Here is a 25,561-nt window from a genome sequence, read left to right as displayed (position 1 = left end):
GGGAGTGTGGTGGTGGGATACGGTTTCAATAAGAGGGAACAACATGGGCAAAGACCATGTTGTAGTAGGGAGCTTGGTGCATTTGAGGATGGAGAAGTTTTTGTGGCCAAATTGCTGGGAAAAAGGGCTGCAGAGGTAGGCAGAGGCTAGAGCACATAGGACACGGCCAGCTGTGGGGAGGCTTTGAGATTTCCTATCAAGGGTGAGGGGAAACCACCCAAAGCTTTCACACAATGGGATTATTGAATTTCCTTTTTTTTTTTTTTTCCCGCGGTACGCGGGCCTCTCCCTGCTGTGGCCTCTCCCGTTGCGGAGCACAGGCACCGGATGCGCAGGCTCAGCGGTCATGGCTCACGGGCCCAGCCGCTCCGCGGCATGTGGGATCTTCCCGGACCGGGGCACGAATCGGCAGGCGGACTCCCAACCACTGCGCCACCAGGGAAGCCCAAATTTCCCTTTTTTCCCCAAAGGGCTGCTGGCTTAAAAGGGTGTAATTTTCCATCCGCCATCATTTGGCATATAGTGACAGTCTGAAGAGTGTGGCATGGAGTAAATTCTACCTGGGAGTGATGGGGACACTCAGGAAGTGACTGGGAAAGAAGGCAAGAAGGCAAAGAGAAGGCAGAGACATTGATGGAATATGAAGACATTTCAGCAGAGAAGGAATGATTGAGCACACTCATTTACTCACCTGAACTTTATCAGGCATTTAGTAGGTTACAGGTGCTGAAAAAGACACTGGTAATGTCCCCAAGTTTGGATGGAAGCAGAGAGGGTCAAAGGGGCAAGCCAAGAAAGGCTTTATAGAGGAAATGAGAGTCGAGTTGCATTTGGAAGAAAAAAATAGGAATTTGCTAACACGAGGTCTTGTGGGGGAGGGGCAGGGATGGAGGAAGGGAAGGGAAGGGAGAAAATTCTAGGTGGAAAGGCCAGTCTGTGTGAAGACATGCAGGAATAAAACAACACAAAGCCCACCGGAACAGAGAGGACCTGAAAGCAGATGAGTCTAGGGAGGTTGTGGGGAGGGAAGGGCAGATCAGGAAGGGCCTTTTATGTTAGGAATTTCACTAGGTACCCTGCTAAGTACTTATCTGCATTAGCCCACTTAATCCTCACAATAATCCCATGAGAGGGACACTATTATTATGATTATCCCCATTTTATAAATGGGAAAAATGAGTCTGCAGACTGTTAGAAATAATCAAAATAAAACTGAAAGTGGCTAAAGCCACACAGCAATATGTTATAGTTATAGATTAAAAAAAGTCACACCTGGGCTTCCCTGGTGGCGCAGTGGTTGAGAGTCCGCCTGCCGATGCAGGGGACACGGGTTCGTGTCCCGGTCCGGGAAGTTCCCACATGCCGCGGAGCGGCTGGGCCCGTGAGCCATGGCCGCTGAGCCTGCGCATCCGGAGCCTGTGCTCCGCAACGGGAGAGGCCACGACAGTGAGAGGCCCGCGTACCGCAAAAAAAAAAAAAAATCACACCTAACTAACTCTAAAGATATAAATACTGAGTCAGAGAGAATAAGACTTGATAGAAATAATCAATACAAAACCGGAAATCGCAGTGGCCTCAGTTGCACGTTGTAAATTTTTTAACTAACTAAAATTTGATGGGAGAGTAAAGTATTTTTGCGAAAATATACGTATGGAAAAAAACTGACCTAGAAAAATTGAACTTAGACATAGAGCACAAAGGAACATTCTATGTTCTATGGGAGAAGGAAGCTTGGTAAAACTTGTTATATACAAAAGGTGATTGATAAATCGAATCTTTAGTAAAGAATTCAGAAGGAAGAGAGTTTATTCCAATGAAAATAGTTTTGGTAAAGTGCAAAAATAAATGCTGAAAATTTAGAAACAGTTTAACTGTGTGCTATAGAGCAGTGAATATGGAATGAAATGGGCTTAATGAATTTGCTTTGCAAGAATGGAACTGTCTATATATAGACATATATACGCTACAGATAATGTTAGTGTGATTTTGTAAATATATTTGAAACCATAAACATGGTTTCCATGGGGTCCAAATCATGGGATAAAGTGTTCTTTACTTGGCTGCCATGAGGAGGGAGGGGAGGCTCCTGCAGGGATTGGAGCGGGAGAGAGGCAGAGTTTTAGCCCGAGGACCTTTGAGGAGAAGAATCCTGGGAGTGAGGGACTTGGGCATTTAGGCCAGGGGGGAATGTCTTAAAAGAATGCATTTGTGAACCAGAGATGGCTTTGGGTCACATTTCCGCTAGTGTCCGCTGCCCTCTGCTCTTTCTGCCTTTACTACCTATGCTACTGGAACCCAAAGACTTCCTTACACGTTGGCTGGGAAGAGGGGCAAGCGTGTTCTTTCAAAGTAAGAAGGGAGGGCTGGGAGCAACATGCCTGCCAAGTTGGGAAGGAACGTGAGCTTCTAGCGGGGCGTGTGAGAGGTCTGAAGGAGGTTCTTCACTCCCTGAGGTCAACCCAGAACAAGTGGGCATGCCAGAGAAGTGATATTTTGTGATGCTTTGTGCGGGTGGCTGTCAGTGGACAAAGGACCATTCAGAGTTTCTTGATTTATTCATAATGTCACCTTTACAATCAGCCCTCATTTCTTGTTCACATTTCATCTTCAAAAGAGCATTGAAAAACCTACAGATAACACAACTACTGCTGAAGTCGATAGACTGGATCCTTAATACTTTATCATTAATGCAAATGTGAAAAAAATTAAAATACCTTTAGTTTCTAGCAGCATTTTTATATTACTTGAAAACATACAACATTTAATTATATGCTCAAGTTATTTTTTTGTGTATATAGTATCTATTTCAATGTTAAAATTTAAATTCAAAGGCTGTTTACTAAGAATGTTAAACTATCAAAGTAGAAGGTATAAAAAGCTATACAGAAATAAGAAATGTGCTTCTTTGAATAAGTTACATACATAAAGTACGATATCTATAAAAGGTATTCATTAATGTATTCACTCATTCAAGAAATTTACCTGAATGTCCACTGTGTGCAAGGCACTGGGCTAGGTGCTGTGGAAATGAATAAGGCACAATTCTGCTCTTCAGGAGCTTACGAACTAGTAGAACTTTTCAACGTACCCTATAACAAGTGAGCTAGACGTGATTTCTAATGTAAAGAGGAGCGAATACTTTTCGCATTGAGTGTTAGTTTAGCTGTCTTTGCGAAAGCTTCTTTCTTTTCATAATATGCAGCCTCGTTTACAAACGCTGGGTACACGGTATGGTCTCCGCCCAATGGAATAGTCTTTCCATCAAGAGTTAAAAACACAGGATCCCCAGGGTGCAATGGTTTCCAGTCTTGATCCTCTCAGGAAACAATTAGAATACATAAATTACATTAGATTTTTTGCCTACTTTACGCATTGTATAATGGAGAAGAATATGAAAAAGAACACATATATGTATAACTGAATCACTTTGCTGTACACCAGAAAGTAACACAACATTGTAAGTCAACTATACTTGAAGAAAAAATAAATTAAAAAAATGTTTATGTCAGGCTCTAGACAACTAAAATGACAGCATTGTCTTATTTTAAAAGAGATAGTGTAGAGGCATGTGAGTTATCTGACTAAACAGATTGAGCAGTTAATTTGGGCAGCGGTTTTAATAGTTCCCCTTTTTATTCTTATAACTGACACATGTGATTATAGTTTGCTTCAATATCAGGTTTGCCTTGAATATTGCCAAAGAGATTTATAATATCAAAAGGCAAAACTAAATGAGTGTCTCCTCAGGTGCATATCCTAACTCTTGCTACCTGAAGTTAAATTCTGCTCAGCAAAATTTAGGAAATATCCATTAAGAGCCTTCTGTGTATAAGACATTCTACTGTTGGGGATAAAAAATGAGTGACGTTGTGCCTGCATGCTAGGAGGTTCTATACTGGTGGGAACTGGTGGGAGAAGGTGGGGTGTGGGCTGGGAAAACTCTAAGACGACGTGGATATTTCCCATACGTGTCCCCACATTAGGATAACAACTGAATCGTTTGAGAGGTCCCCACCAGGGTTTGGACCTGTGAGCCCTCAAACACCAGTGCTGGCACCCCAAAGGAACCCTAGAGCAGTTCTCCTCAAACTCTGCTGTGTTTGCAAATCACATAGGGATCTTGTTGAAGTGCAGATTCTGATTCTATAGGTCTGGGGTGGGGGTCTGAGATTCTGTGTTTCTAACAGTTCCCAGCAGCAGAGCAGCATCACCTGAGAGTTTGTTAGAAAAGCAGAATTTGATTCCCCACCGCAGACCTACTAAGTCAAAATCTTCATGTTAACACATCCCCAGAGGTTCACAGGTGCAACATTTAAGTTTGAGAAGCATTGCACCACAGCGATTTTCTGAACCCTGGCTGCACGTTACAATTACCTGGGATGTTTGAAAAATATAGATGAATAAAGGCTGGCCCCATCTCAGATACATCAAATGGGAATCTCAAGAGTGGGGCTCAGGCATCACTATTTTCTAAATTTACATACAGTAAAATCCAACCATTTTGCGGTGTGATTCTATGAGTTTTGACAAATGTATAGCACAGGGTCATATAAGCATGTAATCAAGAAGCATAATTCCATGACACACCTCCTCCAATTCCCTCATGCTACTCGCTGTTGTAATTCGCTGTTTGTATTTTTTTTAAAGCCCCAGGTGGTTCTACAGGACAGGGTGGCTGAGAACTACTGCTCCAGACCAGTGGTTTTCAGTCAGAGATGTGCCCCAGAACGACTGACAGGGTTTCTTCAACACCACCCCACTGTCTGCGAGCCCCACCTCCAGAGATTCAGATGGGCAGTGCTACCCAAGCCTGAGCCACATGAACATCACCTGGTGAACCTAATTGACTTCTTGTCTCCACCCTGATAAATTAAATCAGAATCCCTGGGCCGGAGAATGAGGATTTTAAAAAGTTCCTAAGGTGATTCTCATGTGGCTGGAGCTTGAGAAGCACTGTATTACTGCTTTCGTGATAGGCTCCAAGCATTGGGGGGTGGGAAGAGGGACCTGGAGAATTCTATTGAGCACCCCTGATTAAGAACCATCATTTTTAGAATAAAATCTGGACTCATAACCAGGTGCCTGCCTGAGTCTCTGGCTCCAGGGTCTCTGTTCACTTCCTACTCTCCGTTGACACTGGTCTTCTTGCTGTTCCTCAAACACTCCAAGTTTGCTCCAGCCTCAGAGCCTTTGCACTTGTTTTCCACACAGCTGACTTCTCACCTTCCAGGTTCCAGCTTCCATGCCCTCATCTCAGAGATGGCTCTTTCTGACCACTCCATCTAGTAGGAACCCTTTGTTAACTGCGCCTATATTATTCTGTTTATTTCTTTTATAGCACTTATTACAATTTGAAATCATGTGGTTGATGTATTGTTTACTTATTCACGGTCTGTTCTCCCCTTATTAGTATGGAAGCTCTATGAGAGACCCTATCTTGAATCTCAGGGCCCAGAACAAGCTGAGAAGTCCTTCAAATATATTTATTGAAATAGTCAATCAGTCAATCCCTCCTGTAGAATACTGAGCCGTTCCTTATTGTCTACCAAATCAAAATGATCCTTCCTGACTTTCAAGACCTACAACTAGCCCTGTTTATTAGTGATCCCATCAATCTTACCTCTCTGCCTCCCCAGGATGATTTTTGTATTTTTCATGGATATCCTTGAGGAATGTAAAACTTACATTTGTAACTATTGATACTATGTATAAAATAGATGACTAATGAGATAACTATGTATAAAATAGATAACTAATGAGAACCTACTGTATAGCACAGGGAACTCTACTCAGTGCTCTGCGGTGACATAAATGGGAAGGAAATCCAAAAAAGAGGGAACATGTGTATACGTATAGCTGATTCACTTTGCTATACAGTAGAAACTAACACAACATTGTAAAGCAACTATACTCCAATAAAATTTTTTTTTTAAATCCTGTGTTGTAGCAGGTTGTGACATCATCACTTTGGCCTCTGTTTCTTGTATGTGCAATTTTTGTTACCTGTAGTGCTTTCCTCTTTTCTCTCCCCCAATCTTTATCTTTCTGTCCTTTAAAACACTGCCCAAGGCTCCTTCTTCAAGTTTCCACCCAGATCCCACTAAGGCACAAAGCTGGATTTGCTCCACGAGTCTATTTTTGGGCAGGCTACTTTATTAAGTTGTAAGTCTGAATAACTATCATTAGGGTCATTAAACGGGAGTCTGAACTGGATCAGTGGTTTTCCACCCTAATTACCCACGCCAATAAGATCAGATTATCCCAGAGTGGGGGATTGTTATTTTTCAAAAGGCTCTCTAGGCAATGTGCATCCAGGGATGAATGTACCAGACTAGACAACCCACTGGATCACTTCCACATTTCTGAGGTCTGAGATTGTGCATGGAGATGGATGTTTTAGCTTTTTGGAATCTTTGCTCCTCTCTGCTTTTATCTCTGCCTTTTCCAGTTTTAAACCTCCTATACATTCCTATGAGCCTTTTCTTCCCCTTCACTATGCCATTATTGATCAAACCACACAAGGAGCAGATACTGAGGTTTTGAGGAGTCAGGAAAAGGCGGCAGAAAACATTCCAAAGAAAGAGGTTCTGATTGTTTTGCTCTAACTTATACAGTAGTGATCACAGGGAGGTGGTAGCAATGTGGTCAACTGCAAAGAACATTCATTCTGGATCTGTCATCAATAACTATAGGACTATGGGAAGGATATAATTTTTGAGCCTCTGTTTTCTTATATTAAAATAGATATAATAATTCTTACCCATTGCACCTGAACAGGAATTTCACATTCTCTGACCCCCATCCCCACCTCATTATTCTGTTATAGCATCTGGTTATCTTCATTTCAAGATCACAGTTTAGACTTTAGTATATCTAGACTATAAATTCCACAAGAATATAAACCATGTTCACTGATGTACCCCCAGAGCCAGCAAAGGATTTACTCAGTAAATATTCACTGAGTGACGGTCTGAATACCTTAGACTGCAGTGTTTTTGAGAACATCAAATGAGCTAATGCATGTAAAGTGCTTTATGGACTGTAAAGTTCTACTCAAAGGTAGGGCATCATTATTTTCAACATTTAAAAGAAATAGTGAATGTTACCTGCAGTTTAGGGTGGATAATAGCAGCAATTTCTCCACTTTCATTCCTGGGATAATCAACTTTCTCCATTATTTTATAGACTTCAATAGCACAGGGAGGAAATTCTTTTCCTATGGCAAAAACAATATGTATAAATAGCAACTAACAAAATCTCCTGAAAAAAGGGAAGTTGATACTTTAAAGAAGGAAGAAGAACAAAAACTGAAGACAGACAGTTACAGGGAGAACACACTATTTTCTTGCTTTTGAACCATTTTATTGTGAAGTATAACACTAAGAAAGTACATGAAACATAAGTATATAGTTTAATGAACTGTAAAGTGATTAGCCATGGAACCACCACCCAGGACAAGAACATTGCCTGCATACCAGCATCCCTGCATGTCTCTTTCCCATCATGATCCCATCGCCTTCCCATCTGAGCAGTAACCACTAATTTTGGTAATGACTCACTTGCTTTACTTTATAGCTTCACCACCCGTGCATGAATCCCACACAATATAGTTCAGGTTTGCCTACTTCTGAATATTTTACAAATATAATCAATCAATATATGCATCTTGTGTCTGTCTTCTTAAGATCAACTTTTGGGGAAGATTCATCCCTATTGTGGTATGTAGCTATTGTTCATTTTATTTGCAGTATAGTATTCCACTGTGAGAAAATGCCATAATTTATTTATTCTTTCTATGGTTTATAGACATCTTGCACATTTCCAACTTGGGGCTATTAAGAAAAATGCCACAGGCTTGTACAGCTTCAGGCAGAGAGCTGCTCTGCCACCACTAACACTGAGACACTGTACAGGACCTTCTTTCTGGTGCTTGAATGTCCTAACCTAAAGCTGAAAAAGCCACCCTTAGAGGCACATGTCATTGGCCATAACAGCTCTTGCTCTAGTGTTATCTTATTTCATCATTGCCAGCATTACCAAAATGCTGAGTGTTGGCTCTATGACTAAAGATCTCAGGTCCCAGAGGCCTTTAACTTCCTTGGCCTATGGAGTAAGTGGACAATATATTATAAAGGACTTGTACCCTTTCTATTAACAATAAGAAGTTTAGGTTTCATAATCCTGAACCAATCCAATACACCAAATAGTCCAACACTCGATTTCTTATTTTCTTTGATTTCTTTGTTTCTTCTATTTATTGGATTTGTCTGTGTCTTACTGAGTTTTTCGTGGTTACACTGTTCTTGAAAAATGAAACTTCCAGGCTGTCTAATAGGTTAGAGTGGCTTTAAAAAAATTCAATTTATTTAAATTTAAAAACCCCTCAGACAATTCATCCATTTCTCCCATCCCTACCTGTTTCTGCTTTAAGGCAACCCCCAATTTGTTTTCTGTATCTACAAGCTTGGTTTTAAATTTTTATTTATTCATTTTTAGATTTGACATATAAGAGAGATCATATGGTAATTGTCTTTCTCTGCTTGACTTATTCATTCAGCATAATGTCCTCGAGGTCCATCCATGCTGTCACAAATAGCGAGACTTCATTCTTTTTTATGACTAAATAATATTCCATTGTATATGGATACCACAATTTCTTCATCCGTTCTTCCATTGATGGACACAGGTTGTTTCCATACCTTGGCTATTGTAAATGGTGCTACAATGAACACAGAGGTGCCTATAGCTTTTCGAATTAGTGTTTTCATTTTGTTTGGATAAATACCCCAAAGTGGAATTGCTAGATCATATGGTAGTCCTATTAATTTTTTGCAGAACCTCTATGCTGTTTTCCATAGTGGCTGCACCAACTTAGACTCCCACCAACAGTGCACAAGTGTTCCCTTTTCTCTACATCTTCAACCAAACTTGTTATTTCTTATTTTTTTGATAACAGCCATTCTAAAAGGTGTGAGGGGATACCTCATTATAGTTTTGACTTTAATTTCCCTGAAGATTAATGATGTAAAGCATTTTTTCACGTATCTGTCAGCCATCTGTATGTCTTCTTTGGAAAAATGTCTATTCAGATCTTCTGCCCATTTTTAAATCACACTTTTTTTTTTTTTTTTGCTGTGAGTTGTATGAGTTCTTCACATATTTGCAAATATTTTCTCCCATTCAGTAGATTGTATTTTCATTTTGTTGATGGGTTCCTTTGCTGTGCAGAAGCTTTTTAATTTGACAGAGTCCCACTTGTTTATTTTTGCCTTTGTTGCTTCTGCTTTTGGTGTCAGATTCAAAAAATCACCAAGACCTATTTCAAGGAGCTCACTGCCTATGTTTTCTTCTATAAGTTTTATAGTTTCAATTCTTATGTTCAAGTCTTTAATCCATTTTAAGTTAATTTTTGCGTATGGTGGTTAAGATGGTGGTTGAGTTTCATTCTTTTGCATGTGGCTGTCCAATTTTCCCAACACCATTTATTGAAGAGACTGTCCTTTCCCCATTGTATATTCTTTGCTCCTTTCTTGTAAATTAAATGACCATATATACATGGGTTTATTTCTGGGCCCTCTATTCCGTTTCATTGATCTGTGTGTCTGCTTTTATGCCAATATTATATGGTTTAATTACTACAGCTTTGTAATATGGTGTGAAGTTAGGGAATGTGATGCCTCCAGCTTTGTTCCTCTTTCTAAAGATTGCTTTGGCTATTCGGGGTCTTATATGGTTCCATAAAATTTTAGTTAAGGATGTTCACAAACAACACTAAACCAAAAGATGTTCTCAAATTATGCCTACCGACACACTGTCCACAAGTACACCGAGGTAGGACAGAGGTAGAAAACGGAACTTAAAAAGCCAGTGTGGGAGAGAAAGAGGCTAGGACTGGGAGTCATGATACCTAGGCTCTAGTCTCCTAGCTGTGTAAACTTGAGCAAGACACTGAACTTCTCTAAGCTCACTTTCTTTACCTCTCAAATGAAGGTTTCACATTAGTTTACCTTGGAGGACTCTTCCAGCTCTGACACTCTGTGATTGCATAACTTCAGGAGGACGTTCAACTGGTTAGATGACTTCCCCACTGTGCTCCTTCTCTTAACTAAGTATGTTAAACATTTGGGTAGCTCCTGAGCAGTGAGATATTGGGATGCAGGCAGTCTGCCAACAGTGGAGTCCAACCAACAAAGACGCAGCATTAAACAACCCAATGCCCAGAAACTTGGAAAAGCAGTAGTTTACATTTATACCAGGCAAACTCTTAATAAACAAGATGAACTTTCATCCAGCGTAGAGCCCATAGTGTGCTATGGTTGCAATCCAAAGAAAAATCTTCCTTTCCCCTTGGCGTGGAAAGTGCAGCCAGGGCTGGAATGCAGATACCCCGTGATTACTTCTGTATCAGTTAGCTTTTGCTGCGTAACGCACTATGCCAGAGCTTAGTGGCATAAAACAACCACCACCTAATTTAGCTCATGACTCTGTGAGTTGGTTGGCCCGTTCCTCTGGTCTAGGCTGGACTGGCTGATTTCTAATTGGCTTGCTCATGCATTTGTGGTGAGATGGCAGGTCAGCAGGAGGCTGGATGATCTAAGACAGCTTTACTCTCATATCTGACATTTGACAGGCTGTCAGCCGGAGCTGCAGGACTATTGGCTGGGGTGTCTCAGTTCTCAGCCTCACAGTCTCTCATTATCCAGCAGGCTAGGGTGGACTGATTCACATAATGACAGTGCAAGGTTCCCAAGGTCAGCAAGAGAGCAAGCCCTGATGTTCAAGTTCTTTTCAAACCTCTTCTGTGGCACAAAACACGTCACATGGCCAAGCCAGATTCAGGTGGTAGGAAAACAGACTCCATCTCTTGATAGGACATGGAAGCAGGGAAGGGAAGAATTTGTGGCCATTTTTAGAATTTACCACACCTTCCAAGATGAAGATGGAAACAGCAGATGTCATACCTTTAAACCAGAAGGTCCATTGGGAGGAAAGGAGAAAGTGGTAGAACACAAAGAAGCATGTTTTTGCTACTTAGAATCTCAGAGCTAGAAGGAGTCTCAAATGCCTAAGTTTCATCGATGCTTGAATATTCTCCGTATCTTTCTGACCAAGTGGTCATCTTGCTCCTGCTTTTAAACAACCTCACAAAATGTGGTCTGTTCCATTGTTGGTCAGCTTCGTTAATTAGAAATTTCTTTCTTTCTTTCTTTTTTATTTTTAATATTTATTTATTTGGCTGTGCCAGATCTTAGCTGCAGCACGCGGGATTTTTTTTTTTTTAGTTGAGGCATGCAGGACCTAGTTCCCTGACCAGGGATTGAACCTGGGCCCCCTGCATTGGGAGCGTGAGTCTTAACCGCAGGACCTCCAGGTAAGTCCCAGAAATTTCTGTCTTTAGGTAACACTATCCCACCGATTCTATTCTGGCCTCTGAGTCACAGAAAACATGTCTAATTCCTTTCCAATATAACACTTCTGAAACTCTGAAATAAAATTGGCCTTGAGACTTCTTTCTGCCAGTCTAAGTATCTTTGATTCTATCAGGCTCCACTCATATTGTCACATACACGAGGATACATGTGAAGGTACTTTGTAAACTGAAGTTCTATGTGTAAACTGAAGTTCTATGTGCATCTTTGGGATCATTCCTATTATGGTTTTCAAACTCTTCAACGTGCTCAACTAACTCCTTGGCTAACCTTTACTTTGTAGATGTTTCTCCTGAAATATGGACTTGGAATTTATTCAGAGGTCTCCAAATGTTGTTTAGCCAAGCAGAAAAGAGACTATCACCTCCTTCATCCTGGGATTTTTTAACATGAAAGTAAAATGTTGTTCCTGATGTATTTAACCTTAAACATTTGGTCTAGATTATTGTTAAATATTGTCAGAACTTTTTGGATACACCTTTTGAACCCAGATATTTTCCGGATAGCTTCCTGTCACTTACCACTTATATAAGCATGTCACTTATGTCCTTATCCAAGTCACTAATAATTATTTTGAGTAGCACAGAGCCAAAAATGGAGCTCTTCTATACATTTCTAGAGACTTTTCTTCAGACGGTTATGATCCTTTTGCCAGCATTGTTTGGATAATGGTGCTCTTTCCATGTTAGTTAAAAATCCATCAAACTGGAGAGTCTAAATTAATAACGGTTTTCAAATGTTGAATTGCAGAATCCTTTGGTTAAATGAAATGTTACAAGGATAAAACAGATAGAACTGCTCTGATTGAAGCAGAGGTGGGCTGGCTGTCCCGGAGCTACTAGGACAGCTACTAAATCCCTACCCGGTAGCAGGAATCTATGGATTGTGATTTGAAAACCATGTGTTTTTTCAGTCAGGTTTGTGGCCTTCTACCTGGGTGCATTGTTTCTTAACATCATAGTCTCACACTCACTATTTGAATGGTTTCTTGTGAATAACTGATGACCTTCCCAACACCAGGTCCACTAGACCGTATAGAACCTGTCCTCAGACAAAGGTGGTAGAATGCTGATTTTCAGTCTTTGTGACTTTGGAGTCAAAGGATTCCCAAGCACGGAAGAAATTCCTGTGATCACAGTAGGATGCACAAACAGGTTAAGGGATTATACTCCCCACAGGCACTGAACTATTCACCAGCCCTCTCACTGTAATGGCCCATTCCTCAACAAATAATTTCAGTTCTGCCTGTATGAATAATTATTTACATAAGATGCCTCTTTGATTTTACTTTTATTATAATTCTTAAAAATTTTAAGTTATTTTTAAAATAATTAATAGATTTCATTATTTTTTCTGCTGCAGTTTTAGGTTTACCAAATGAATGAGCAGATAGTACATAGAGATCCATGTACCCATCTCACCACCAGCCCCATCTAACTGTTTTGTAATTGCACGAATAATACATGAATACATCATTCTTCCTGAACACAATTAAAACAAAATTAACCTGGTTTTCCCCTCCTCTCCCCAGTAATTGCTGTTATCGGTTTGATATGTTTTCTTCTAGAACTGTTCCTATGTACTAACATATATATTTATGTATATTCCAGCAAGTGTTTATTATTATTATTTTGAAGCAAATTGGTATATTGTATGTTTTGGTCTGCAACTTGCTTTCTTTCAATTAACAATGTAGTTTGAAGATCTTTCCACGTTATTTTATTTAACTAACCAACTGATGGATATTCAGGTCATTTCCATTGTTTTGCTTTACATACAATGCTGCAGTGGCCACCCTTGTATGTGGCATGTAGGTGTGCATGTGTTTGTGTTTCTTTGAGATGTGGAACTGCTGGGTCATAGGATCTGTGCATATTAGAAAGTGGTTACTGTAAAATTATCCTCTAAGTGTCTTTACCAATTTATACCAGCAGGGAAGGAGAATGTCTCCTTTTCCTACACCCTTACCAACACTTAATATTATCAGATTTTAATATTTTCCCAATCTAATGGGAGAAAATGGTTTTGCATTTTAATTTGCACTTTTTGATCACTAGTGATACTGGACATCTTTTCATCTGTTTATTGGACATTTGTATTTCTTTGCTTTTAAAAATGGAGATTAATAGGAAAATGAGGATTTCATTAGGGGAGCTTTATTTGGTAGCTGCTTTTCTTGAATGTGTCTACACTGGTCATTGACGAATGGCTGAAGTGATTAAATTCTTTAAAAAGCAACTAATGTCACAAACATGGCAAATTTAACCTAGGTTCCATTGCTATTTCAGTGTTTAGTGGTTAAGTCATTATGTGTACTCCATCTCATCTTCCTTTTCTGATTTATTTACACACACAAGCTAACAATTAAAGAAACAATTTCTGCCTACTACTTACCTTCATTGAAATTATGTATAAAGTCAAGAGCATGTTTAATCATTTTTCTCATTTGATCCAGAATATCAGCTCTCAGAACCCCTTGAGGCTGGGGACCAACTTCTATACCTAGGTACAGAAGGAGAGACAGTCACACTCATCTAAGTATTAGAATATAAGATCGAGCATTCTCATATATCAAGATCTAGAATCCCATTATTAAAAATGATTAAAGAGGTAGACCATGCAGCACCATGGAAAATATTTGAGACCTAATGTTAGGCAAAAAATAAAGCAGAACATTTACATGTACAAGTTATATGCATAGTAAATAAAGACTGGGAGAGAACATGGAAAAAAATCAAAGAGTTGTGTTATAGCAGCAAGGTTTTGGGGTCTTTTTTCTTTAAATTTCCTTCAATATTATCAAAATATTAAAAAGTAATAATATAGTAAAAGGAGTAGACAAATTTATACTGACAAAATAATAAGTGGCCACAAAGAGAAACTGTCACGGACCGAACATTTAGCTTGTAGGAGAAAACACATCTATAATATTTAGTAATAGAAATCTAGACTAAATGAGCCATGGATTGAAGTCAAATGACAACCTATGTGACCCTAGAGCAACATTCTTGCCTTTAATATAACAACCCATCCCAACATGATAGTGCAATGGTTTTAATTTTCTGTAGAAACAATTTGTATTCATTTCTTCTCACCCCAATAAAATTCTGCCTGTACTATCAGGTCTATTTCCTGTGGCTGTCAAGCATCCATCCATAAACCTACAAAATACTCTTTCTCTAAACCACTTATCTAGTCCCTTCCCTCCTGCCCAAGTCTCCCACACTGTTATCACTCCAATCATCATCTTAACCATTTACAAAACCATTTACCAGGTATAGCATCATCCACTCTCTTCCACCAATTCATATACAGTCTTTTCCACCTATTCTATTTTCATCCACTTCTGTTATTTCTCAGTTCACAAAATCTTACTGTATTCTCTTTTATCCTCATTTTCATTTTTGTGCTTAGCTTTCCTGGATATACTTAAGTATATGATATAAGTGCGGTTAAGGTATGTATCAGTACATAAATGATTTGTACAAATGTGTGAAAATGTGTTCATGGATATGTCTTGTATGCATACTGTAGAAGACATTGTTGGCTGCCTACCCAAAATTCATTCTGTCTTACTCCTTGCTGACAGAGTCCTGATTTTGGTTGGGGTATCCAACTCAGGAGCAAATGTAGAATAGTTTTAGTCAATCATAGTAATCTCGTTAATCCTAGTGATTAATTTAAGAATGGCTATGTGACCCAGTTCTGAACTGGCCATAATGGAAGGTCTGCAGGGGAGTTCCTGGGAGTCTCCCTTCTTCCACTAGATGTTGTCATGTTGGCATATGATGCTTGAAATTACAATGAACATCTTGTAGCACCTAAAGTCATAGGAGTATTATAAAGCATTGAGTTGGAGAGAGTGTCTCTCTGATCTTAAGTGTTTTTCCCCCCAATGGCTGGATGATATAAAAAATATTCCAAATAAAATAGTAAAGTTGAAAGGAGAACATACAATATTTCTATTACTTATGATGATCTTAATACTCCCCCATATTGAAACCTTTGAAAGATTTGGCTCTCTTTTTACGAGCCAAACATATCAGTAGATATTTGTTCTACCTAAGAGCAGCATTGCCCCCTAAATGTAATAGGCCAAGATTGCTCTCTCAAGACTTGGAAATCCTATGCTTTATATGGTGTCACAGAGAAAAAGGAACTTTATCCGTTATTGTCAAGCATTTGGTTTGTTTCAAATAATTACCTATACTTGGCTCTTTAGCTTGCCTCAACTGATCCCTTGATTATGCACCAAAATTATCAATAATTGAATAACCAAGATAACCTTAAATTTGCTTCTATTGTTTGACAACTTGTTTTTAAATTAAATTTCTCTTATTTAAACCACCTGAGATCTGACAAAAAAGATTTTAAGTCGTGACAGCAACTTTAATGATTATAGTGTGGTCTGCAAACAATTACGCTAATAGGTCACTCAGGAAAGAGAATGGAATATAGAAAAAGAGACTGTCTGTCTGGGAGGGTGTATGAGAGTGCAAACCTGCATGTTGGAAGTTACCAGAAGGTAAAGATGAATTCACAGCCCCGTGACTGACAGGGCAAACAAGTGAATGGATAACAGACACAGGTTACCAGAGACTCTACTGCAAAGCAGGTGCTAAGAGGGATGTTGGGAGAGAATTTTCCATGGGGCTTTTGTACTTCTGCACATCTTGCCAGCAAGATAGTGACTGCCTTGGCTCCAGATTATATTTTTAAAGAATGTTTGTATAGTAAATAGTCTTGGAGGATAAGGATGGTGTCTTCCTTAAGCAAAAGGCAGGCTGCTTACTGTCCATTATAAAAGATTCAAATTCCCTCAGCTCAGTGTTTTCTCCTGGAATGTAGAAAGCTGCTCAATGAAATTGAGGAAATCTGCTATAGTTAGAGACTGCCTGCGATATTTTGCTTATTACTTGACAGTTATAAGCCATAATGATAAGCCAAGTAGCTATAAATAGTCTTTAAATTAATTTTCTCAGAGTTTCATCTCAGACATATTTTGTTTAGTTGTGACAGTGGGAAATATGACTTACCAACAGGATACTTGGCTATAGAACGAGTGGTTGCATATCTGAGGGAAGGATGCTCAATAAGGTAAACATAGCAGGGTAATGGAGCCAAAGAAGTCTGAAAAGAATTTAAAACATTTTTCTTATTATGTAAAGACCATATGCCTTGTTCTCTTTGCTATTAGAGAGTCAATAATGTCTTCAATATGTTTCACTTCATCAACTAAGATTAGTAAGACAGCTTTATGAAACACACTCTAAAATCCGATGGTATTATTAAAGCTTTGAAAGCACATAAATGAATTACATATAAAATTGGATAATACATAGCTTTCTGGATAAAATGTACATTAAACAATTCCCCAGAACCATAAACAAAGAATATGAATAAATTCTTTTTCTGAATGGATTTGGTTATTTTTGTTTTCACCACTGGTTACACTTACTATATGGCTTAGTATTGGTCTCTTAAAGAATTCTTTTTCTACCCCTATGGGCCAGGTCCCTACAGATGTCGGCTAACTCCCCCTACCTCCACTTATCTGAATGAGAATTCAAGACGGCCCTCTCGGTTTTGATAACATGCTGCTTCTGTGCCTGGCAAGCAAAGTATTCAGCTCTCCCTTCAATCAGCAGCAAAGAATAGCTGCATTATGATCTCTTACCAGAACTACTATTTAGTCAACGCCAAAAAATTCAAGGAAACAAAACTAATAATCTTTACTAGCTGCCAGGCATTCAGCTAAGTGCATTAAATATTTTATCTCATTTAAGGCTTATAACAGCCATATGGGGTAAGTATTGTTATGATGTCAATTTTATAAAATGAAGAAAGCAAGGTTTGGGGAGTTGAATATCTTGTTCAAAGTTAGTGAGAGAAAGCCAGGATTTGAACCCAGGCACTGGCGATATGGGTCACACTCTTTCCATTAAATCATACTAGATCATACCAGCTCTCCGGAAGGAAGGCTATCCTTTATATAAAAAGAATCATACAGTTTATTATGTGTGTTTTTGTTGGCTTGTTATTCTCTAGCAGTTTTTCTCTAGGTATAGCAATGGATTGCTGATTTTTTTCATCTTGTAGATTTTGGAGCCTTGAAATGATTAGCTATATGAAGTACTGAAAGATCAGATGTATGTTAGGGTATCTGAATCAAATGGAGACAAGGGCAGGACTAAAGAGAGCCAATCTTTTTACCATTGGTCTTTAGTCAACATTAAATGACTATATTTTGAGCTTCCTAAAATGGTAATTGAGCCACTTCAACCGTACCATTTAAAATTTTGGTATTAATTTTACCACATAGCCTATGATTTGGTGGCTGTCTTGATAAAAGATTTAAAATTTTATAGACACAATGGTCCATATGTTTTATTATTTTATTCATTGCATTTATTGTTTTACTCATTTCTTCTCCTTTTCTCCCGCCTGTCACTACTACCTCTATTTTGGTGCTCTTCCCAGCCCCCCATTTCCCTTGGACCCTCCCTCCTGACCCTTTTCTACTTGTTTCGCATCTATAAGTGACTTAAAATTATGGATCCTATGCTAACTTGTAAATTAATAACATTGACATTACCTTAATATAATGAAACATCTGAATTAAAAAGTCATTCCTGGAATCTTCAAGAATAAGAGTGCACCCCATATTAGAAGTAGTGTTGTGAAGGTCAAAAATAATGTCATACGAATCTTCACTGTCTTTTGGACCAAATAAACGATTTATTTCGTGAGCCCTTCTCACTTCATATGGCAAATCCTCTGATATTTTTTTGCTGTTATTAGCAGAGAGAAAAAGATTAACAACATCTGCGGCTAAGGTAACATAAATATACAATAAGAACACAGTACATAAGAAACCAGTTGCCAAACCTTTAATATGAAAAATCTGTAAAGGAATTGGAAATTTATTTGAAAACTTTATAATCGAAAATTTACATTTTTTCCTTCCATTTGATTCCATGTAATGTTGCATTGACATGCTTGCAAATAATAGTTCATTTATGTGGTTGGTCACAAGAAGGACATTTCAGTTTATCATTTGACTTCAACCCTGAACAAAATTCTTCCATTAATTTAATCAACAGTCTCTTAGTAGTTAAGTGCACTAGGCTATAATGGAACTAGACCATCAAATGCACCGATTTTTCTTTTTTTTTTGCACTACAGCTAGTTCTAGTGCACAAAAATAGTCAAAGTTAGGTGCTCACATCATCTAATTAGGGATTCTTAAGTGATGTCCAGGAACCACTAGTGGTTCAGGGTCAAGTTTTACAGAGAAGAGTCTGTAGACCCTGCAAAAATACAAAAATTTGCAGGTATATGCATACATGCATTTTCTGGGATGACGGTTGATAGTTTTTATTGAATTCTCAAATGAGTCTCTACCTGCCCCACCCCCAGTGGTTAGGATACATTTTTTTCTTAACGTACATGATAATTTAAATTTATTTTTCCTCATTAAAGCATTCAACCACATTTCTCTCTAATTCCATTTATTTCCATTCTCTGACTGCTTTTGTTAGTATCTTCAGAGGACCTACAGTTTGCGCCTGGGTAATTCTTGCCTGGAAATCAGTCAAGAAAGTGGAGCAGCCATTTTTCAACTATGGGACAAAAGCTGCACAGCAAGGCCGGTGCAGTGGGAAGATAGGAGGAGTCTGCGGCACTGATGATATCATTGAGCCACTGTACCAGCCCTGGACTGCCTACCTCTGGACTTATTACTTGTGAAAAAGAAACCCTTATTTGTTGAAGCCACTATTTTCAGATTTTTATTACACGCAACCAGACATAGTTCCTAAAGGATACATATGCACTTTAAAAGTTAATTCATGCAACAACTTCATGAATTCTCCCCCTCCCCCAACTGATTTGCTTCTCATTTTCCCCCATGTGAGTAAATCACACCACAGCCACCCAGTTGCCCATGGTCAAGGCTTGAAGTCTTGAAAGATAATAGACACTTTGAGCTCTTGTGCCTGGAATCCAGGTCCCACGGGAAGAGTCCCAAAGGATAAAGCTGAAAGAATAGGCAGGAATGATACCCTAAAGGGAATGACATCTATATACCAAATTACTTAAATCTATTCTGGATAGGAGATTTTTGAAGAATTTTTAGCAGGGGAAAGACATGACAAGATTTGCATGTTAGAATGATCCCTATGGCTAGTGCCATACAGACAATACATGGTAGGGAAGATTGGAGTAAGGCTGGATGCAGGAAGATTCTTTAGGACGCTACTCTAACTACCTATAGAACAAGTAAACTAAGGCAGTAAAAATGGTGAGGAAGACTGGATTTGCAAAATACCTACAACTATTCAATATTTGAATAATTGGGAGACTCCATAACCCACTAGACGTAGGGGATGAAAAATGGGGAACGTTCTAAGATGATTTCCATAGGTGATTTGGTGGGTAATCGTGACATCACTGAGATGACGAATAGAGGAAAAGCAGCAAAATTTGGGAGAGGGAAGATGAGAGAAGGTAATTAACTTATCTATTTCATAAGTTTCCATAACTACCCTGAGAGAGAACTGTCTAGCCTCTGATAAGTGTTAAATGCAAGAAGTAGAAAGTGAATTTAATTAAAGAGACTACTCTCATTGAAATGCATGTTATTGAGTGGTCATAATAAGAAAACTCACTCTAGTTCATCTCAGAGTTATTTGGGAAGTTAACATGCCAACTAAAAGTTATTCTTCAAGAAATCCTCACTTGTAATATGAGTTAGTTAATAGCTGTTTTAGGTGAATAGATAAACCTTAATCGTGTTGACATAACCTCAGTCATGAAGATAAAGCATTTTTGAAATTAAAATTTATGTTAGTGAGAACATGGCCTGATACGCAAGCTATGGCTATGTATAATTGCCCCAGAAGAATTTACTCCATAAAGTGAGGCAAATTTGTATAAATGTAGTAACCATCTTTTGATCTGTGATGAGATTAAGTAACTCTTAACTCAAATTAGGATTTAATAGAAAATGAGTACATAAAGTGGTGCTCCATTAGTTGTTCCTGTGCATGACTTATATCTTAGCTTGTAGTCTGCCAACCCATTGAAAGTAGAAACCACTTTGTCCATAGCTTTGTACTCCCACAGTACCTGGCACAGTGCCCGATGAAGAGTAGGTATTTAATAATATTTTTATGTAAATGAAAGAAAGAAGTGGTAAAAAGCTTAGAAGCCTATATATCTACAGTGGTAGCTATAATGATGTAAAAAAAAAAGGCAAAAATAATAATGACATACCTAGAGTGTTATGATTGCATACACTGTATGCAATGTATCATCAGCAGTAACTTAAATTCAGAAAATTCAGGTCTTAGTAATCCATTACTGAAGGTAGTATATCTACTCCTCAGATCACAGAGCGGTCTAATGTTTTCTGATGATAGACATTTATTCACTCTTTCATTAAACAAATATTCACTGAAACATTACACTTTTCTTAACTAGAACTTTCTGCACTACCATAAACATAGTTGCAAAACACATAGTAGTAAATCACCTAGAAGCTAACAAATATGTATCCAAGCAGAGTGGCCAAACATTCATTTAATGCAAAAGACTATTAAATCTGCTTCTTTAAAGATACAACTTAAAAATAAAAACCTTTGTTATTTGTTGTCTCAGTCTGTGTAGAATACATTTAAAAACAACATCAGTTAAGAACAGTCTGATGGTTATAAAAGTTTACAAAAGAGCCCATGAATGCCCAGTTTAGAGAACTGAGTAATTCATAATGGCGTATAACAAAAGTGAAAGTGATCTTATTCACAAGAGCGACTATATGTACAAACATGAATATCAAACGTATATACATATGCTCTCACACACACTACTTTTCAGACACATCCACATACACACACGTGTGCATGCATACACACACAACACAACATATAGTCTTACCCAAGATTTTCAGGTCCAAAAACTCGATTCAGGTCACAGTCAATATATCTGGTGCACTCCTTCACTGCTCTTGGGTTGGTAATAAATGGTTTTACTTCCAGCCCTGTTCTCTGAATCTCAGTGCCGTTCTCCAGCCAGTGCTTGACTAGGAATACTCCTGTTAGTTCATTCCCATGAGTTCCTCCAAAGATAGCAACCTTTTTAATAGGATCTTCAGCAGCGTGACAGGAAATCATTTTATCAAGTAGTTTTATCTGATTTCTGCAATTCAGAAGAGAGGAGATCAAAGAAAACTTAATTTTGTAAGCAAAGTTTAGAAATTTAAATCTAAATGAAACTTTAACCAAAGTGCAAAGTTAACCACGCGAGAACTTGAGTGGAGTGTATTTTAATTTTCTGTTACAAGTTCTGAGCCCTGTTTATTATAAGAACACTCCCTTATTTAGCCCTGCCCTTTACCATATTTGGATTAAAATATGCAGAGATCAACTAGAGATACAGCTGTTTAACTTCTAACTCCCTCAAATGGTCGGCAGACCTAAATGCAATAATAAATTAACATCTCACACGAATGCAAAACTTCTGTTTTCTCGTCAGCTAGAATGTCATCTAATGGTGCTTTCATGACTATTTGTAGTAGTAAAAATAGATTACACTTTTCTTATCCTCAAAACTATAAAAAATAAAGAAAAGGTCTATAGTATGCCTGTTATTATTCAATATTTATGTTTCCACTTTAAACCACTTCTTCTCTGAAACGAGTTCAGGCCCTTTTTTATCATCTGAGGGCATTTGAATTTCATCTCTATAAACAGCCAATGGCAGATCTTCAGAGACCTCCTCTGGAACCACTATCCTTTCTCTCAGAATGCTTTTTCATGGTCAGAGATGCAAGAACCAAATCAATGGTCACTGGGTCTTAAAAAGCTACTTTGAAACATGCTTTCATTTCTTTCTCATGAAGTTATTAGTAATTCTAAGTCAACTTGCTCAGGGATCTTCCTCACTTTTTGCCCAAATACTAAAGGAAAAACAACTGTTAGTAATTTTCAAGACTTTGTAATGCCTGAAAATGTCTTGGGGCATGCTATATATACGAACCAGATTATATGAGTTTATATGGACAAAGCCTAATTTACTGGCAACAGAGACTCTCCACTGGAATGTGTTACTCAAGAGGGGGTCTTATTAGGGGAAACTATCCAGAATACTGTACTAAGATGATTACATCCCTTTGCAGAAATGACTCTGAGCCAAATCCGATTTGATTTCATGCTCAATCATCCAGAAAGTCAAACATGTTCAAGTACTGAAAACACTATGTGCTAGTAATGGGAGATTGTTTGAAAGGGGTACGACAAGAGTAATTCATTACAACTGCAGAGTAGTTCAATTTATAATGTTTTTCCGCATACGTTATCTCAGTTTATTCACATATCCACTTTATGAGATAGGATGGGTTAGGTATTGACATCCCCATTGCAGAGGTAGAGAAAAAAGAGGTTAAATAACTTGTTAAATTTCCCAAGCTTCCAGGAGAAAACTAGGCCTGAGATCTAGGTTTGCTGAATCTAAGTCCAGTGTTTTTCACAGAACAAAAGGGTGTTCCCTGTTATTTTTGGCTTTCCCCAAAGTTCTAATTTTGCTCTTTCCGAATTCACATGAACAGTCACTACAATGTGCTCAGGAAACAAACAAGCTTACAAACAAACACATGATGGAAATATAAAATGTGAATGCTTCAAAATATTTAATAAACCAATACCTGTGTTCTTCCTTTAAGAGATTATAATGCAGAGATAGAGAAAGCATAATAATAAAATCAAAACGTACACATTAAAATTACTGTTCTAATTTCAGATAAAGCCCTGCAGCCTTTGATTTTCTGCCCACATCCATGTACACTGAACACTTTATTGTAGAGATGCAGAAAACAAGCATAAATGTAAACAGATGACAGTCGTATTGTTTAGTTACTTTGGTTTTAAGAGCAGTAACTATGGTGAATTATTAACACTCGATTATGTTTGTTTCTTTTCTGCCAATTTGTGGTTAGCTCTGTCCTTTGCCCTAGTCTCTCTGGAAATGCTGCTTCAGCTATGTACTTGGAGCTGGCACAAATGACTTGCATTTCGAGGCTTGTTTTATGGAATTTTAACAGAACAGCACTCTGAAGCACATCTAACATTCATAAATAAAGTCTCCCTTACATGTCAAAATGAATAACTTTTTTGAGAGTTAATGAATTGTAGTAATTCTGTCCTATACTTACCCTGTTTATTGTGTACAGAGTTTGTCTTCTGCGGAAAGCTTTATTAGAAAAAAAGGAGAGCATTTCCTTAGAACTAGAGCAACAGAGGCTTTTCATACTCTTATACCAAGTTAACTTCCGAAAGATTTTTAACTCCCTGTTTCCCAAAGCCCACCCTACAAAAAATACAAATTCTTATTAGTCTAGTTCTTTCCGAGAATTCAGAGAACTCATAGTATACAAAGTGAGACCCTTTCTAGTTGTCACTATCTCACAATTAGGTTGAATATTTAATGTTTTGAAGGACTTAAAAAAAATAAGCCTGACTTCCAGTACTACAAATGTTTTGTAGGGATGTTGGTGCCTGATTTATTAGTAAAATAATATACTTTAAAACAAAGGGAGAATAAATTTTTCATAGTCATGGCTGTCCAATTGATCAATGTCAGAAAATTTGTAGGAAACAAATTCAAGGCAGAGTTGTTTCCAAAATAGTATGATTGGGGGATGAGAGGGTTTTCTCTCCAATACGACACATAAAGCATCTCATACACAGTGTGGTTGTCCAGCAGTCATGTAATCAAACTACTATTACTATTTTAATTTTTTCTTCCCCTGTGGTCCTATAGCTGTCATCCATCCAGAATAACTTTCTAGGTGGAAATAAATAAATGATAATCAGAACAAGATAGTGATAGAACAGCTAGGTTTATAAACTGCTAGCAAAGATTCCACTTCTGCAGTCCTTACAGATGTAGCTCAGGATGTTTCTCATAGTGGGTTTAAAGTCTTTTTCTTTCAATGAGAAATCTATTTTGGCGGGTAGATGGTGTTACATATGTGTGTGTGTACATATGTATATATCAGGTCAAAATCTGCTTCCTTGAAGTTTTTACTCATTTTTTAAAAAATCTCCTCTCTGGAACCACGAAGACAAGTTTTTTCAGACATTTTATAGTGTGAAGTCTTCTCTTTTCCAAATTAAACGAAGACCTTATTCCTTCAGACTTATCCCTTAGTTTGGCATTCAAGATCTTTTATTATCTGGCCTCAATTTACCTCTAATCCTATCTTCCAACATTCTCTTTTATTTGGCCTAATCTTCAAAGAAACTACTAATAAGTCTCATGATCTCATAGTCTTAGGACTTCACTAACAACATTCCCTTTATCTCTGGGTCCCTTCGTAACTCTTCCCTTCACCTACCCCAGTCTTCAAATGGTCAGAAGGTAGGGTAACAACAAAAAATGGGCTTTGAACCCAGACAGAAGTAGAATTATTATTCCTGGCCTCCAGTAAGTACTCAATAAATGGCAGCTACTGTTATTAAATAAGGGCTAACATTTATTGAGCATTTACTGTGTGTCAGAACTGTTCATTTTCTCTTTTAGCATCTTCAGGGCAATTAAGTATTATTATTGCTATTTTACTGAGGAAGGAAATGTAGGTTTAGCGGGGGTAACGTGCCGGAGATCAAAGGGCCAGAGAGGGGCAGTCCAATGGCCGAGGGCCAGAGCCCAGGTCACTGCACCTTCCCTTTCCTCTCCAGGGTCCTAGGTCTCTAAGGTATGTACTCCTTCTCTTCCCGAGCTTGTGCAGCACTGGCCCTGCCTTCCTGACCACGCTTGGCCTTGCGGGACTGTCATCTAAACCCAGGCTAGCTCTCCCAGCCTCCTGGCGACTCCAATGCCCCGTCTGCTTGACCTCACTCAGACTCTCAGCCAGACCAAGAAAGACCCCTCTGGCCTGGTTTTGAGGCCTGTGGCTTTTTTTTTTTTTTTTTTTTTGCGGTACGCGGGCCTCTCACTGTTGTGGCCTCTCCCGTTGCAGAGCACAGGCTCTGGACGCGCAGGCTCAGCAGCCAGGGCTCACGGGCCCAGCCGCTCCGCGGCATGTGGGATCTTCCCGGACCGGGGCACGAACCTGTGTCCCCTGCATCCCCCTG

At 38.5% G+C, this 25,561-nt stretch overlaps 2 protein-coding genes across 2 annotated transcripts in view; both read right to left on the bottom strand.

Annotated features, from left to right (window-relative positions):
- Window positions 1-25,561, bottom strand: part of RAP1GAP2 (RAP1 GTPase activating protein 2) — a 445,551-nt gene that overhangs the window by 162,642 nt on the left and 257,348 nt on the right. The window lies entirely within an intron of this gene.
- On the bottom strand, window positions 2,537-21,775 carry ASPA (aspartoacylase). The gene is made up of 6 exons (XM_033423223.2): window positions 21,366-21,775; window positions 18,025-18,220; window positions 16,466-16,559; window positions 13,824-13,931; window positions 7,107-7,216; window positions 2,537-3,314 (listed from the first exon to the last, which is right to left on the bottom strand). Exons 1-6 carry the CDS (start codon window positions 21,599-21,601, stop codon window positions 3,117-3,119), a joined length of 942 nt encoding a protein of 313 aa, XP_033279114.1. The 5' UTR covers window positions 21,602-21,775; the 3' UTR covers window positions 2,537-3,116.

This window comes from Orcinus orca, chromosome 19 (genome assembly GCF_937001465.1).
Source record: "Orcinus orca chromosome 19, mOrcOrc1.1, whole genome shotgun sequence".
Classification (NCBI taxonomy): domain Eukaryota; kingdom Metazoa; phylum Chordata; class Mammalia; order Artiodactyla; family Delphinidae; genus Orcinus; species Orcinus orca.
The sequence above is the reverse complement of the archived record's forward strand: the minus strand, read 5'-3'. Positions and strand labels throughout refer to the sequence as shown.

What these genes read in the sequence shown, in the direction of transcription:
- ASPA (XM_033423223.2), bottom strand. Translation starts at nt 21,601, where the DNA reads ATGATTTCCTGTCACGCTGCTGAAGATCCTATTAAAAAGGTTGCTATC. An exon ending in AGATGTTTCATTATATTAAG is followed by an intron (nt 16,560 to 18,024) that starts GTAATGTCAATG and finishes AATTCTTTTCAG; the next exon opens with ACTTCTTTGGCTCCATTACC. An exon ending in TTATCCACCCTAAACTGCAG is followed by an intron (nt 3,315 to 7,106) that starts GTAACATTCACT and finishes GTTTCCTGAGAG; the next exon opens with GATCAAGACTGGAAACCATT.